The sequence below is a fragment of the Elephantulus edwardii genome, unplaced genomic scaffold (assembly GCF_000299155.1).
Source record: "Elephantulus edwardii isolate Elephantulus edwardi_28Jun2011 unplaced genomic scaffold, EleEdw1.0 scaffold00071, whole genome shotgun sequence".
In the NCBI taxonomy this organism is placed as follows: Eukaryota; Metazoa; Chordata; class Mammalia; order Macroscelidea; family Macroscelididae; genus Elephantulus; species Elephantulus edwardii.
This window is the reverse complement of record NW_006399821.1, coordinates 1786273-1804227: the sequence shown is the minus strand read 5'-3', so window position 1 is coordinate 1804227 and position 17955 is coordinate 1786273. Positions and strand designations below refer to the sequence as shown.

Sequence of the window (17955 nt, the reverse complement as noted above, 5' to 3'; positions counted from 1 at the left end):
GATAGCTATCATATCACAGAACTCCTTTTTCCTAAACTTTACACAGCAGAAAGTACCAATTCCACAGGTTCTACAAATACCATTTAGTTATGCTGATTATATTCTCAAGTTGTGCACACCTTCTTATTGTCTTTTCTGAGATCTCATTAATAGACGTAGTTCTTTTTTTTCTTTTTTTAAATTTTCTACTAGTTTATTTACAAAATTTGAATATATTGTTTTAGTTCTTAAAAGAGCATGGTGTTCCAAGACAAAACTTTTTCACTCATTAAAATGAACTATTTTTATTTGTTTGTTTGTTTAACAAAGTCTTAAGGGGAGAGTGTTGTTTTCAGGTTTAAAGACTATCTCAAGTCTGTAGTTCAAAGAGTTCATCCACTCTGCATGGTTCCAGATGGTCTGGAATCCCTCAGGGCTGGAAATTTTCAGGTACATTGTCCACTTTCATCAAGATCGGTCTTTGGACTCTGATTCCGTTCTTAGTGGTGGTCAGGTGCCATCTCGCTCTTCTGGTCTCATGGCAAAGGAGGCACTTGTTCATGGAGGCAGTTAGCCTCATACGCCGTGTCTTCCTCCGAGTCCTGGTTCTCTCCTGCTGCTGCTGCTGTTCCAGGTGGACACAGACCAATCATGGTGATTCTGAATTATTGCAGCTCTGTGTTATTTTGTACCATCAAGGTGGTACTGACCCATAGCTGAGCATCCAGCAGATTTTCCAAAGGCAGTAAATTAAACAGGAGGAGATTGCCCATCTTCCTCTCATAGAGCAGCTAGTGGATTGAACCACATACCTTTGCACTGACAGCACAGTTCCCTACCACAAGCCAATAGAGCTCCTCCACAACCCTACAGAGCAGAGTAAAACTGCCTTCCAGGGTTTCCAAAGCAGTGAGACTTCCCTAGTCCCCTTACCCCAGCTGCAATGGTTTAGACCACCAACCTTCATAGATCCACCTGCCTGAGCTCCCACCACCTCCCAACAGTGATGGCTCAGGCGCCCAACCTACACGGGTCACACTGCCCCCACCCCCACCATCTTCTCAAGCAGTAGTGGTTCAGACCACCAGTCTTCATGGATCACACTGCCCAGGTCCCCCACCTCCCTTGAGCAGCAGTAGCTCAGACATAAACCGTTTGTTTTGCAAAGCACTTTGATTTATATCTCTCATAGGTGATGGCACTGAGCATGGTTTTATGTGTTTGATGGCCATCCGAATGTCAAAGAATGTCCATTCTGTCTAAGTCCATTGCCTATTTTAGGATTGTTTGTCTTTCTGTTAGAAGTTGTTGAAGCCTTACAAAGATATTTTTTGTTATTAGAGTCTTATTGGATGTTATAATTTCCACAGATATTCTCCCACTCGCTTGTCTTCACTTTTTTTTTTTCTGTTTTTGTGTGTGTGTGATTTTTTTTTTTTTGTCTTCACTTTTGATATATAAAAGTTGGATGTTGGGTTTTTCTTGTTTGGTCCCCCCCCCCCCATTTTTTATGAAACCCCATGTTTCATCTTTTGCTGTTTGTGCTTTTGTTATTGTATTAGTTAATCCATTATTTTAACTTGCATTTGTTTTAACATTGTTTTAGTTGCTGCCTCTACATTTTCTTCAAAGAATTCTCATTGGAGGCTAGGATTTTGAAGCTCTATCTTACATACTTTGTGCATGTGGCCAGAAGAGACCTATCATTGGGGAAGGACATCATGCTCAGAAGGGTGGAGGGACAGTGCAGGAGTGAAAGACCCTGGATGAGGTGGATTGATGCAGTAACTAGGGAAATAGGGATAGGTATATTGGAGCCTGTGAGACTGGCTCAGGACAAGGAAGGCTTCGAACTATTATACATAGGGTTGCTATGAGTCACAGGCAACTTGACAGCACATTACAACAAAAACAACAGTTTGTACATTAGGTTCCTTTGTTTTTAACTTGTTTTTTGTGTGCGGTGGGAGGAATGGTCTAGTTCAGTTTTATGTGTGAAAATCCACCTTTCCAAGCACCATTTATTGAAGAGTCTCCTCTTTCCTCATTGAACGGACTTACTACTCTTGTAAAAACCTGTTGGCCAAAGATGTGTACACTTATTTCTGGGCTTTGAGCTCTGCTCCATTGATCTGTGTGTCTGCTGTCCTACTCGCATCAGCCTACAGAGATTAGTGTAGCCATATGTTGTTGTTGTTGTTAGGTTCCATTGAGTTGAGTATGACTCATAGCGACCCTCTGAAGAAAAGACCTGGACCTTATCCTATCCTTTGCCATCCTCATCAACTCTGACACACTTGAGCCTGTTGCTGCAGTCACTGTGTCACTCTGTCTCCTTGTGGGTCTTCTTCTTTTCACCAACCCTCCACCTTTGTGAGAAAGGTGTCCCAGTCAAGGAATAGCCTCTCCTAGCAGTATGCCCAAAGTATGTACGATGAAGCTTCACCATCTTTGCCGCCCAGGAGCATTTTGGCTATACCTTTTCCAAGACATAACTGTTTTTTTTTTTGGCAGTCCATGGGCTATTAAATACTCTTCTCTAACCTCACAGCTCAAAGACATCCATTCTTCTTCTGTCATCCTTAGTCATATCCCAACTTTCAGATGTGTAGCAAGTACTTGAAAAGACTGTGGCCTGAATCAGGTACACCTTAGTCTTCAGACAGACACCATTGCATTTCCGTCTTTTGGAGAGATCCCTAATGCCAGACTTGCCTAATGCAATATTTTTCCTCATCCCCTGACTGCTGGTACCAAGTGTGTTTATCATTGGTCCAAGAAAGATTAAATCATTTACAACTTCAATCCTTTCTCCACCTATCATAGTGTTGTTTATTGGCCTAGTGATAAGGGTTTTTGGTTTTTTATGTTGAAATACAGTCTATATTGAAGGCTATAGTCCTTAATCTTATGCAGCAAGTTTTCCAAGTCCTCTTCACTTTCAGCAAGCAAAGTTGTGCCGTCTGCATAAAGCAGGCTGTTGAAGAGTCTTCCAACGGTCTTGATGCCACATTCTTTTTTCATAAGTCTAGCTTCATGAATTATTAGCTATATAGTATGCTGTAAAATATGGATATATGAAATTACTTCATTCTTTTAACATTATTTTATCTATTTGGGGGTCTCCTCTCATTTCATAAAGAGTTCTGGTGGTGCTGTGAGGGAAGCAGGGGATGGCTAACTGGATGGTTGGAGGTTCATACCCACCAAGGACTCTGCAGGAGAAAGATGATTCATTCTAGTTCCATAAAGATTTATAGCTTTGGCCTGATCCATAGGGAGCTGAGCTGCAAGCCCAAAGGCAGCACCTCTCTGGCAGTTCAAATCCACCAGTGGCTCTGTGGAAAAAAGATGAGCAATCTCTTCCAATGTAATTTAGTCTCCAAAACCCTACTTGAAAGGTCAGCTGTAGATTGATTCCATGACAATGAGTTTTGTTTTTAAACCCTCTAAGGTGGTTCGAGAAGGTCTTACAGGGTCATTATGAGTTAGAATGCACTCAGTGGCAGTGGGTGTGGGTTTGTAAATTTTGCTATTTCATATCCAGTTGAGGACTGATGAAATTTTGCCAGAAGTTGCATTGGATCTGTAGATTCCTTTAGATGATACTTGCATCTTGACAATATTAAGCCTTCAAGTCTGTGAATGAAGCATCTTTCTGCTTATTTAAGTTTTCATTAATCTCTTTCTGCTGTATTTTATAGTTTCCAGTGTAAAAATGCTGTGTACCCCCAGCAAGACTAGCTGGCTGTGGTTGTTTCTTGGATTTTTTCACTGATTATATTGTGGATAAGCCTTTGAAAATTACTTGAAAAGGTTAGTATAGTAACTTGCTTGTAGTCACTTTTTCAGATTTACGATGGTAGTAAGAAACAACCATAAGTAAATAATTTCATATTTGAATTCTACTACACAAGGCACACAAATATAATCAGGACAGAAATTGCTGAACCTTATAAATGACTGGCCCAGGGAGGCCACACACCTATCTGTTTTCTAGTCAGACAGTACTAAAGTGTCATACTAACAGTGGAGGCCTGATGAAGCTAAATAAATTATTTAGCTCGTCAGTATGGACTGCTCTTAAAAGTTGAAGCCTTATAGGAGCACAGATCTATATTTCTTGGATATTTTAATCTAAGTAGCATCTGTTAAACTATTAGGATTTGAATGCCATTCCTGTAATTTATGTTTTGTTGACATTTCCAACAACTCCATTTATTGGAAGTGAGAATGCTTTTCTCTTTCCTTTTACTGTGTTTACTAGGGAATAAAAAGAATACTGGAAGAATTCTATCAGATTAGATGTAGGTATAGACATTCTTTTGTAGTTGAAGTATTACCTGTAATTTAAACTTCACTTGTAGGACTGTGAAACAGCTTGTCTCAAAGCATCCTGTTTTCTTCTCATCTTGAGAATGATTTTTGCCCTTTTTCCTCCATGTGGATAATTCTGAGAATTGCTTCTTTTCAGAACTAGATTTGTGATAACTGCTTATAGTCAGCTAATTAGATGATTCACTGCCTGTATACCAAGCTACACTTTTCCTTCTGAGAGAAGATTGCTGCACATGTGCAGGCTCTCATCTACCCACTTAGCTAACACTGAACAGCTAGCTAATACTATAATCATTGTCCTGTATCCATTTACTGTTCCAACATTTATGAAAATAAATGAGGAAATGAGTTCAAATTTTAATACAGGAAATCATCTAAATGCCTATAGTCGAATACCAAAGTAAACCAGGTGGTATGAGGATGGCACACAATAGGACAAGGTTCAGCTCTGTTTGTCACAGTGCACTTGATGGCACCTAGCGGCAACATGTGATATAGTGTGTGAAGGAGTTGTGATGCTAACATAGAGATCAGCAGTTCAAATCCACGGGTGCTCTGAGGGAGAAATAAGGACAGTCTTCTGCTGTAAAGATTTACAGCCTTGAAAACTCAATGGAAGGTCAATATAAGTCCAGATAAACTCTACGGTAGCTGGATGATGTTATTATGAGGTTGATGAGCATTTTATTTTTTAAGTTTTCATACCTCCTGAGCAAGATGTATTAGGTAGTGAGTAGACTGACCAGTGTTTTGACTCTTTAAATTATTTCTGGTTGTTATATCATCTTATATTCTTTGTTGTTGTTGTTAACTTCTTTATTGGATTTTTATTCTACTCCCAAAGTGTTCTTTGTGGCACCCTCTGGTGGTTTAAAAATGCAGTCGCAAAATGACAGCTGTGACTTCCTCTTTAGCTTTCACATAATCTGGATTCCCTTTTGTAAGAAAGTAAAATTGTTTTGTTGTTGTTATTGTTGCTATGATTCAGGTACTGCTATCTAGTTTTCCCATCATACTTTTCCGAAATAGAAATGTACATTTAGGAGAGAGATGTTTATTCCATGTTTTCTTGCATGGAGCTGGTTTGTTGATCTTGAAGCCTCCTATGGCTCCTATGCCTTTGAAATAAAATCCAGACTTCTAGGGGTGTCAGCTTTCACTCCCAGTAATTATAGTGTCCTATTCTCCACAGGCACCTCAGGAACATCTCCTGACCCATCAGTGTCCTCTGGGCCTGTCCCTGCAACGGGCACCCTGGTCCTCCTATCCTTGTCATTTAATGATATATCCGGTGCCTTCCTGAAACTCCAATTTAAAGTGTACCCCCCTAATTGCCATTTTCTCTGCTTTTCCACTTGTTTTCTTTGTAACATTTATTCTAGTATGCAATTATTTTACTTGGGAACTTTTTTTGGTTAACTTTCTTCTTAAGTATATTTATTTATGTATTGCTTATTTTGTTTGTTTGTTTTGTTTATGGTAGTATCTCCTGTATAAAGTGCATAAGAACTCTTAACCCCACTGTTACTTGGAGACATGGCCGGGACCAAGTCAAACCTCAAATGAATTTGAGAGCTATGGCATTAACACGCATTTGAGATGATCTTAAAATAAAATCTGTTGAAATACATTTCCTTTTTTTAAAAATACATTTCTAATTTTCATTTTTTTTACTCAATTCATATAGAAAATGGTCTGATAAGTTTTTTAATTTAAGATCTCTAGTGCTTTTTCCAAGTCATTGTTATCAGAATGTAAACTCACTACCTAGGCTTCTTATATTTTTATTTGTTGTTTGTTTTTGATTGCCGTCTAGTCTAGCACAACTCATAGCGACCCTATGAACAAAAGGCCTGACGTATTTCTATATTGTCATTTCTCAAAGTTCATAGAGTCTCCAGAGGCATGTTGTTTAGGAAGTGGATGCCACTCCTGCTTCCAACAATATTATTGACCTGCCAGAATAATAAACTTTCAAAGAAAAATCTTAATGATACCTGAATTCTATTGTTGAAGTAGGTATATTTTTTTAAATAATTTTTAAAAAGCACCTCAAACTCATTACTGTCAAATTGGGACTGACTGAGGTGGACTGATTCAGTGACTGGGATAATCGGGATGGGTGTGTCAGAGGCAATGCGATTGGTACAGGATAGAGCACAGTTTAGGGCTGTTGTACATAGGGTTGCTATGAGTCACAAACGACTCGACGGCACATAACAACAGCAACAACAAATATTTTATGGGACTTGGTTTCTTGATTTGAAGGTTCAGGGTCCTGGTTTCATGGAACACCCAGTGGTCTAACACTGTCAAGAGCTTCTGCCTTACTTCCTTGTTTGTGGCTCAGTGCCTGAGGTCTTCAAAGCTGACCAGCAGCCATCCCAGGCACAGCAGTGGTCTTTCCTCACCTGGCATGGAGAATCAAGAGTTGAAGGAGAAAGCAGAGTGTGTGGATAATGGCCTCCCTGAGCAACTGCCTCCTCTGTGTAGAACCAGAACCACTTGGTGCCATGCTGTCATCCCTGGATACTTAATCAAGGACTGCATAGAAGGATCCTTCCTGAAAGAACAAGATTCAGAACACAATTCCCAATCTCATGAAATTGACCTTTCTGGAAGCATGTAGAACAGATAGACTCTTGAAACCTTTGCCCTTAGATAATCTTAAAACTTAAATCAATGAACATCCCTGAAGTCTTTATAAAACCCTAGTAATAGTTTAGCTTCACTAGTGAAGCATATTCACCTTGTGCAACGTGCTCTTTTAAGAACTCTGGCTGATCAAGGTGACAACAGCTGGAAAAATTAAATAGGAAACAGCTGGAAAAATTAAATAGGAAACTTGAGGACAGTGAATTTGTCATGAGGAAGAAGAACGAGGCAAGAGGGTGCCAATTTTTGGTGGTGAACTGGCCTGTGTTCTGTGCTGGATGTCCACCACCACAGTAGGAGGAAACAGCATGGAGAATGGCTGCAAGGTGGCTTCTCAGCTTCTTTGTGCCTATTCTCCTTCTCCCTGGGATTGTAGGGCATGACCCTCCTTATAAGATGATTTGACCCCCTTTGCCTCTGTTTAGATGCCAAGTAAAGGACATTTGTGTTGCTCTTTCTTGCAGCCCTCCCAGTTTGAGCAGAGCATTGCGCTATCCCTGCAGGCCCTGACAGGCGTCCTGGAGTGCAAGCCTGGAGAAACCAGCGTGAGTGCCCTCTTCACTCGCCTCTGGAATCACCCATAACTGTTTGTCTTATTTTGCACAAGAACTGTTTTCTTCTGATATTTTTTTTTTGCTTTTTAGAATGTTATCTTAAAATCAACACAGGGTCATTGATTTTTAGTTCCAAAAAGACTGACAAGAATTAAAAATGAAAATGTAAGTTATCTACAGTGCTTGACAGATGTTGTCACCTGTGTCAGAGGAAATGATTGGCCTGGTCTTGCTAGTCACCATGGGAAGTCACTGTCTTCTCGGGCCACGTAGCTCTCTTCAGACACCTTTGCATTCTTCCTTCTGAGAAGGATTTATGCTAGTGGACCCTTGTTCATGTTTTAACTTTGGAAAATCTAACTTCCTTTTTTAAAAAGTTTTGTTCACATGAAGTCCAAAAAAGTGTTGATCATAATTATTCCTTATAGGTCTTTCAACAACCCAAAACACAGGAAGATGTTTGCCGACTCAGCATCAGCATCATGCAGGTATGAAAGGCAGTGGTGTCCTGGGCCCGAAATAATGTGGGTTATTACCCAGCCTCTTCCCATTTCACAGGTATAACTTAGAAACCTCATTGCTGCAGAATCAGAACCAACTCATAACTGACCTTCACAAAGGTTTCTGAGTCTGTAAAACACACAAGAGATTTCTCATCATTTGCCTGAGGAGCTACTAGTGAATTTCAACTGCCAGAGGGAGTCATCTTCAAATTAGCAGAACAGCTTCTTGTGAACCAGGCACTAGAAGTCCCTTCATGTGTGTACACACACACACACACACACACACACACACACACACACACACAACTATATTGTGCATTTAGAGCATGTAATATTTAATATATGCTATATATATATATATGAAATATACTATATATAACACAAATTATATATTTTATATATTTTATTTTTCACTTGAGTGCATAATAGTTTATGGTAGATAGGTGTCTTAGTGATCTACACACTGATGCTGTAAAACAAATAGCATATGTTGATATCTAAAGAACAGAAATTTCCTTCCTTGTAGTTCTGGAGGTGACATCCCAGGCTGCTTGGTTACAGACCTTGCATGGTATCCAGCATCCTGTTTACCTTCTTTATCATCTCATCTGCTCCTTCGAAAACTCATAAGTACTTGTATTTAGAGCATAGACTACACTGGTACAGCATCAGTAACATAGCAAAGGCCACCTGTATCTAAATAATGATTATATCCACAGGCATTACGTCTGTAATACAGTATAACAATAAGGCTTAATGTGAGATTAATTCCAGCTTGTTTTTGCAATACTCTACTGTCTATTTTATCTCCTCTTTTATGTTCTTTGAGTACTTTTTGGACCAGAAATTGAATTAAATCAGTTGTTATTGATGTTTCTACAGTGTAAAGTGCTCTGGTTGTAACCACAACTTTGTAACCATATAAACAAAGTCAGGCTAGCAAGTGAATGAGAGGGCGGTAAAAATAAAAAGCTTTTCTTTTCCCCTAAAAGCATGTTCTAGAATCTACCATTTGGATGAAAAATAAAATAGATGCTGTTCATATTTGTATCACTTAGTGGACTGGAAGCCTATCTCTGTTTTAATCTCTATTTTAATTCTTTAGATGTCCAAATAGATGAATTTTGGCACATTCATATTATTGAAACTTGTTCTTGTTTTTCATGTAGATTTTTATACATTGTCTGGAACAACTGAGCTCCAAACCTGATGCAGATATAGACACTTCACAGTAAGTAAAGCTGCAGTTTATTTTATTTTGCATGTAGGAGCATTAGAATTATGTTTGATCTTAATGCTCTGAGACTTATGAGATTGGTGTCGATATTAAAGTCAAGCTTATATAAGTGATCTATACTGTTTTTTTAATACTTTATCATCTAAGTTCATCTTACTCTTACTGTAACCTTAACGACACAATAGTTTGTTAAGTTACTAATGAAAAAGGAAAATTATGAAGTAGAAAATTTAAATCATTAATTCCTAAATGATTAATTTTAGAATTCTGGTGTTAGAGATTGTGCCCGTACTTTTGTTAAAGAATAATTATCGTGTGCCATTGAGTTGGAACCAAACCATCGCTGACCCAGTGACAATTCATTGGGTTTTCAGTGCCAGTGAATTGCACAAGAGGAGATAGTGCATCTTTCTCCTGCAAAGCTGCTGGTGGATTCAAACCATGTGTCTTTGCATTGGCAGCATAATTCCTTACCAATTATTTTAACTCAATTATTTTAGAGGAATAATTTTAGAATTTTAACTCAATGTCAAGTTTCCTTATTTGGGCTCTGGGGGACATTTCTTCATTCTTGATGCTTACAAAGCCATGTGATAATGTCTTTATAATGGTGTTATGAGGGACCTCTAGTGGCTTAGTGATAAGGAATTACACTCCCAACCCAAAGGTATGCAGGTCAAACCTACCAACTGCTCCTTGGGAGAAAGATGGAGAGTCTCCTCCTGTGCAATTTACTGACTCAGAAAACCTGCCGAAGCGTCTGTTCCAACTCAGTGGCACATAACAGTGGTGGTCTGAGGAGTTATAAAAATCGAGTTGTCCTAGATAATGCTCAGCATGTGTAACTTCTGTGCTCTGGTATGGATTGATTGTTGATTTCAGAATTTTTCCATATTTTCTCACTTCCTGGTTTGGGTTTTGCTTTCTGGTATGTAAGATCAGCACCTCCCTTGTTAGGTGCCACAGTCAACTTTGACTCATAGCAGCACTCTCAACAAGAGAATGAACCCCCCTGTTGTCCTTGTTATGTGCTGTCGAGTTGCCTGCAAATCATAGCAACCCTATGTACAACAGCCCTAAACCCTTCTCTGTCCTGTGCCAGTCTTATTGTCTCTGATACACCTATCCTCATTACTGTAGTCACTGAATCAATCCATCCCATCTAGGGTCTTCCTTTCTTATGCTGTCTCTCTACCCTCCCAAAGCATGACATCATTCCCCAAGGACTGATCCTACCTTGCAACGTGCCCAAAGTATATCTGACGAAGCTTCAGAATCCTTGCCTCCAAGGAGTAACCTGGAATCACCCTCTCCAGAATGAACCTGTTTGCTCTCCTGGCAGTGTTCCCCAGCACCACATCTCCAAGGCATCAATTTTCCTATCATCCCTAGTCATTGTCCGACTTTCCGATGTATAGCAAGTAATTGCAAAGACCATGGCCTGTGGAACTTAATAAATACTTCATCTTTCCATTTCTTATTAGATTTGTTTTTACATGTTTAACTCTTTAATCTAGCAGGACTTTGTATTATTCATCAGTTCCCTGCCATTATTGATCAAATGTTTTCTCTCTCATTGTTTTATGCATTAAGTATATAGTGAAATATATTTATGAACCTAATCCCTGTTCCAATCATATATTTTAATGCTATATCTGTTGAGATCAGCGCTATTTTAAGTTTGTTTTCATATTTTGTTAGATCTCTATCCTTCTATTGCTTCTCTTTTTGAAATATCTTTTGATAGTTTCATCTCTTCCTTATGAATTCTATAATCAATTGGTCATGCGTAAAGAAAAGAAATATTGCTGAGGCATTTGCTATAATTAAGTTAGATCTAGAAATTAGTTTGTGGATTTATGGTGTCACCTTTTTTCCCTGGGAGTTACAAACTTGTTTCCTAACTCAACTCCTTGGAAGGTACTTATTATGCCCTCTGCAGAGACTGAGGTCAGAAACATGGAGGAATTTAAGCTAAATGCCTTTTCCCCTACCTCCTTTGTGTTTTGTTTGTAAATTTAATTAATAGATTAAAAACAAAATTCATAACCCCATGTTAACCTGTAGTTCCTTCTTTGAGTTGTTGATTACTTGATACAGAATATGTGATTTGTTTTTCACCAAAATATTTTAAAGTCATTTACAAATGGTTCATTGAGTTTGTTTGTTGCTGTTGTGTTGTTTTAAATTGTAATGTTTAAATGATACTCTTTTATTACTCTTTTTGCATACAGTCTTTCTGTTGATGTTTCTTCTCCTGATTTGTTTGGAAGTATTCATGAAGACTTCAGTTTAAGTTCTGTAAGTAAGATGATAACTAAAAAGGAAGACTTGACATTTAAAATGGCATTGACTGTTTTATAAATCACTCTACGTAATTTTGAACACTACTACTGTGCTCCTCTAGCATTCTACTCCAATTTGGTACTGTTTTATCTTTTTACAAAATTAGTAAAAGTAGTTTTTACATGTATTTAACGTGCAAAAATTTTTAGCTGAACATGCAGCTTAAAATGTCCTATGTGATAGCTGCATCTCTGCAGCTTTTCAGAGTGCTCAGAAGATGCTCTAGTGTTCTTCTGACAGCTCTGGAGGCACAGAACAACTCTTTGGTGGTCTGGATCCACAAATGGCACCCTTGGAAGAAAGATGGGCACCTCCTGTGCAGCCTCTGAAAACCCATCGGAGGGTCAGCTATGAGTCTACTCTGACCTGACGGCAGTAAGTTTGAGGTTGGTTTTGCTTTTTCTAGGACCTGGAAAGCTACCATGATGAGTTACATAAGAGACAAAGGACAAGGCAACGATTTCTACTACATTTCCTTCCTCTTCCCAAAAGCTTGGCTTTTATGTTCTCTTAAAGTTCCTTAACAGCATTTGAACACAAGGTTCCATGGCAAATGCCAAGCTAAGCCACCTTTATGTATTTGTTATTATGTGCTGTCAAGTCAGAACTGACTCATAGCTGACCCTTCAGGGTGTTTTCAGAGGCTGTAAATAGCACAGAGGGAGATTACTTATCTTCCTCTTGTTGAGCAGCTGGTGGATTTGAACCACATGCCTTTTTGTTTGGTAGCACCACTCTTCATCACTAGGCCACCAGAGCTCCCTGTTTACATGCAGGAATGGCATCTGCTTCCTAAACAACTTCCTTCCGGAAACTCCATGAACTTTGATAAATGTCAATAGTTCTGGAGGGTCTTTAGGCCTTTTGTTCATAGGGTCGCTATGAGTCATGATTGACTTGAAGGCAATCAACAATAACAATAATATAGTGTACTTAGGGAGGATTCATACACGTACTTCATCACACAGAAATTCACCCATTGAACTCTGCACACCATTTACCTTAAGAAAAAGAGCTCTCTCTGATTTTACATATATGCATATATATCTGTGTCTATGACTTCAGAAACAAAATGTACTAGCTGTTATACAAGTAAATTCCAAAATCAGTTATATACAGTGGAGCGTGAAACATACAGTCTAAAGTAACCAATGTGACGTTTGTTTCTTTTCTAACAAAACCAAAACCAATCTGGTTTTATTACTTGGATGACAAGATAGACAATGATACAGAATTCAAAGATGTGGAGAAATCAACAAAAATGCATATTTTAGAACCAGATTATACAGTTCATTTAAGACTTTACCAAAAGCTTGAAAAGACAAACTATGGACTGGGAAAATATTTCTAGAAACCACATAACCAACAAGAATCTAATAACTGAAATACAGGCAGTTGCTGTATTTCTGCATTATGAGCGAGTTTGGTCCTTAAGTCTCTAAGTTGAATTTGTACATAATTTGGAAGAGTTAGGTACAGTTTGTGTTTCATATCAATTAACCAAAGGTTGGTCTTAGCACACAGTGGATAGTTTATCTTTTTATATGTGAAATCACACTTCCGTATACACTAACCCATCTTTTTCATAATAGGGAGATAATAATGCTTTGCTGCATTTAGGAATATGGTGACTATTTGTTGTTACAAATCTTTGTACATACTTCAGGATTTAAAATGACAGATCTTCACAGATTTGTAACTACTGGTTGGTTGTGAGTTGGACATTCATAACCTATACACAGACAAAACTACTAATAGGACTATTAAATAGGAATACCAATGGAGCTCTGATGGCCTAGCAGTAAAAAGCAGCATTGCAATCCCAAAGACATGCAGTTTGAATCCACCAGTTGCTCTGTGGGAGAAAGATGATCTGTCTCCTCCCATGCAATTTACTGCCTATAAAAACCCACTGAAAGGTCAGCTATGGATTGGTTCTGACTCGATACCACACAACAACAACAAGCAACTTATAGTAATACCAGCACTGCCACTAGATATATGTCAGCAGACTAGAAAGTAGATACGCAAACAGAGACTTGTATACCATTGTTCCTTGTAGCACTACTCAGAATACTCAGAAGGTGGAAACAATCTAAGACCCCTCAGTAGACCAAAATATGGCACATATATCCACTGGAATACTTAACCAGTGATAGAAATAAAGATTTGATATATGCTACAAGAAGGATGGCATTTAAATACATTGTGCAGAGTGAAACAGGTCAGTCATAGAAGGCCAGATGTCTTAAAACTTCACTTTTTTTTTTTTTTATTTTGTGTGTGTGTACCATCAAATTGGATCTGATTGGTACAGGAGGAGGTTACCCCTCCTTCTCCAGCAGAGCATCTGAGGATTGCAGTGCAGCTTCTTGCCACTAGGCCACCAGAGCTCCCTATAACTTCACTTCTTAAAAAATAAACTCATAATAACTCATAATTCATCACTGTCTAGTCAGAACCTACTCATAGCTGACCTGCCAGCTGCCAGTGGGTTTTCAGGAGGCTGTAAATTGATCAGGAAGAGAGTGCCCATCGTTCGCCTGAGGAGCTACTGGTGAATTCGTACCATCAGAGATGTTGCTTTTGGATTAGCATCTCAACCCTACAAACTATACCACCAGCTTTCCGTAAAAAGACAAGTGAAATCTAATTTGTAAGAGCTAAATTTCTTAGTGGTTACTGGGGACAGGTCACCTAGGGCAGGACACCTGGGGATAGCTCTCACCAGAGCGTAATCCATAGGAAGCTGCACTGCCAGTTCAAAGGCTGTGCCTTCCTGGCTCAGCATCTCGGAAAGATGAGCATTCTCCTTCTGTGGGACTACCAGCCTCAGAAACCCCAGAGACTCAGCTGTGGCTCCGGTCCAACTCCATGGCATTGAGGGCTTTTGTTTGGTTGGTTAGTTTGTTTGTTTGTTTGACCTAGGACAGGAGAGAGGGGAAGATGGGAGCAGTAATAGTGATGGGAAATAGCACATGGATTATGGGCAGGGCTGCACAACCAATGATTGTAGTTGTTGTCAGACGTGTCTGTACAAGAGAATGAACCTGTGCCAAGTCCTGCATCCTGCAGTCTCTACTTAAGATCATTGTGCTCTAGGAGTCTGCCTCTCTTTCCCTGACCCTTCCTGACAATATGCCTAAATTGGATGAGAGGAAGTTTCATCATCTTTGTCTATAAGAAGCATCCTGGTTATACTTCCTCTGAGGTAGACTTGTTTGTTCTTTGGTAGTCTATAGGATACTCAATTCTCTTCTCCAACACCACATTTAAAGGCATGGATTCTTCTTCAGTCATCCATACTCATTGTCCATCTTTCAAATGTATACATAGCAATTGAACAGATCATGGCTTGAATCAGGCACACATTCATCTTTAATCTCATATCCTTGCCCGAAGGACTTTAAAGAGGTCCTTAACAGCAAATTTCCTAAAGGAACATGTCTTTTGATTTCTTGACTGCTTCTATCATGGCTATTCATTGTGAAAGCAAGTTAAATGAATTTGTTGAAAACTTCATTCTTTTTCTTCATATTGCCAATGTCAGATGAACTTGGCAAAAAGCAGAGTACCAAAAAATGTCTGTGTTTCATTGACTATACAAAGACATTTGACTGTGTGGATCACAATAAATGTCGCTAACCTTGAGGAAAATGGGAATCTCAGAACACTTGATCATGCTTATATGAAACCTATACTTGGACCAAGCAGCAGTTCTCAGAACAGAGTAAGGAAACACCGTATAGTTCAAAATCAGGAAAGCAATGTGTCAGGGATGCCACCTGTCCCTGTACCTTTTCAATCTGTATGCAGAACAGATCATTCAGGAAGCAGGGAGAAGTGTAGCATCAAGATTAGAGGAAGACTCATTAACAACCTTTAATATGCAGGTGACACAACAAGCAATTGCCGAAACTGAAGAAGACCTGAAGCACTTGCTGTAAAAGGTCAAGAACTTAGACTTCAGTATTGATTGTAGCTCAACATCAAGAAGACAAAGATTTTCGTCACTGGGCCAATTGGTAGCACCATAGTAGATGGATGGAGAAGAGATTGAGGTTGTTAGCAATTACAGCTTGCTTGGATCCATAATCATCATTCTTAACACCAGCAGTCAGGAAATCAAAAGATGAATTGCATCGGGAAAATCTACTCTCATGGACCGTTCCAGAGTGTTGAAGAGCAACGATGTCAGTCTAGATACAAAGGTGCACCTAATCCAGGCCATGGTTTTCTTCTCAGTTACTTGTTATGCTTCAGAGAATTGGACAGTGACTAAAGATGACAGAAGAATAAATGCCTTCGAGCTGTGGTGCTGGAGAAAAGTCTTGAACATACCATGGACTGACAAGAAAACCAATAGGTCTGTTTTGGCAAGGGTGAAACCAAGTCTCTCCTTGGAGGCTAAGATTTTGAAGCTCCACCTCACATACTTTAGGCACTTGGCCAGGAGAGATAGGTCCTTGGAGAACATCATGCTTCGAAGGGTGGATGGACAGCGCAGGAGAAGGAGATGAAGCAGATGAGGTAGATTGATACAGTAACTGGGGCAATGAAGGTTGGTATGTTGTAATTAGTGAGACTGGCTCAGGACTGGGAAAGGTTTAGAGCTACTGTACATAGGGTCACTGTGCATCGTAGGCAACTCAATGGCACATAACAGTAATATACTATAACAGGTTTGGAAGCAGGAGTGATATGCACTTCCTAAACAACATGCCTCTGGAAACCCTATGAACCTTGATAAATGTCAGTAGTTGTTGAGGGGCTTCAGGTCTTTTGTTCATAGGGTCACTATGAGTCATGCTCGATTCTAAGGCATTCAACAACAGTTTGAAATTATCTATTGATCCAGTGCTGAGGATTTTTGTTTTCTTGATGTTGATATATAATTCATACTGCTGGCTATAATCAGATCTTCTGCAGCAGATGCTTCAGGTCTTCTTCACTTTCTGCAAGCAAGATTGTATCATCTGTGTAATGTAATTTGTTGATGAGTTTTTCCTTCAATCCTGATGCTATGTTCTTTTTCATATAGTTCAATTTCTTAAATGATTTGCTCAGCATACATATTGAATAGGTATGGAAAAAGGATACATGCACCTTTTCTGATTTTAAACCATGCGGTGTTTACTTGCTCTGTTTGGACAGCTGCTTCTTGATCTATGTATAGATTTAAAATGAGCATAATTAAGTGTTCTGAATTCCCATTATTCTCAATGTTATTTATAATTTGTTATGATCTGCACAATGAAATGCTTTTGCATGCCAATAAAACAAAAATAAACATATTTTTGGTGTTCTCTGCTCTCAGGGAAGAATCCATTTGACAGAAGCAGTGGTATCCCTCTTGCCATGGCCTCTTCTGAATCCTACTTGAATTTCTGGCAGTTTCCTGTGGATATACTATTCCAGCCACTTTTTTATAGGCATCAGCAATATTTTACTTGCATGTGATTGTTAGTAATATTGTTTGATTATTTCCACATTCTGTTGAATCAGGTTTTTTGAGGAATGGGAATAAATATTAGTTTCTTCAGGTTAGTTGGCCAAGTAACTGTCCTCTAGATTTTTTGAAACGTGTTCGTGAGCATGCCTAGGGCTGGATCTATGGTTCAAACGTTTCATTTGGAATTCTGTCAGTCCCTGGGGCTGTATTTTGTTTTTTTGCCAGTGCCTTTGGTGCAGCTTGAGCGTCTCCTGTCATTACCATTGGTTCTTTATCAAATACAGCTTCCTGAAATTGTTCAGTATTGACCAGCTCTTTTGGTACTGTGACTTCCATCTTCTTATGATGCTTCCTCCTGCATTCAAGATTTTGTCCACAGAATCCTTCAGTGTTTCAACTTAAGGCTTGAATTTGTTCCTCACCTTGAGAAAAGCCAAGCATGTTCTTCTGTTTTGATTTTCTAACTCCAGGTCTTTGCACATTTCTTTATTATACTTTGCTTTAGATTCTCAAACCACCCTTTGACATCTTCTCTTCATCTCTTTTACTTCTTCATTTCTTCCCTTTTTTTTTTTTTGGCCTTTCTATGTTCTTTCTAGTGCAGTGAGCTCTGGTGGCCTACTGGTAAAGAGCTGTGCTACCAACCCTAAGGCACATGGTTCAAATCCACTAGCTTCTCTTTGAGAGAAAGACTGACAGGAAGAGAGATTTCTTCCTGTTCTTATTTACAGTGTCTGAAAACCCCCTGGAGGATCATCTAGGAGTCGGTTCTGACTGGATAACACGCAACATGTTCTAGTGCATAGGGCAGAGAAAAAGTAGCTGGCTGAGATGTACTGCCCAAAGGGTGGTATAGGAGAGATGCCTCCATATAATGGTAGTGAGGAATTG

The 17955-nt window shown here is 39.1% G+C and overlaps 1 protein-coding gene across 1 annotated transcript in view; it reads left to right on the top strand.

Annotated features, from left to right (window-relative positions):
• The window catches only part of EXOC2 (exocyst complex component 2), a 248021-nt gene that overhangs the window by 131624 nt on the left and 98442 nt on the right, over positions 1–17955 (top strand). The window contains exons 17-20 of the mRNA XM_006888701.1: positions 7437–7517; positions 7955–8014; positions 9199–9260; positions 11501–11567. Coding sequence (XP_006888763.1) covers positions 7437–7517; positions 7955–8014; positions 9199–9260; positions 11501–11567 — 270 coding nt within the window. The remainder of the gene's footprint in view (positions 1–7436; positions 7518–7954; positions 8015–9198; positions 9261–11500; positions 11568–17955) is intronic.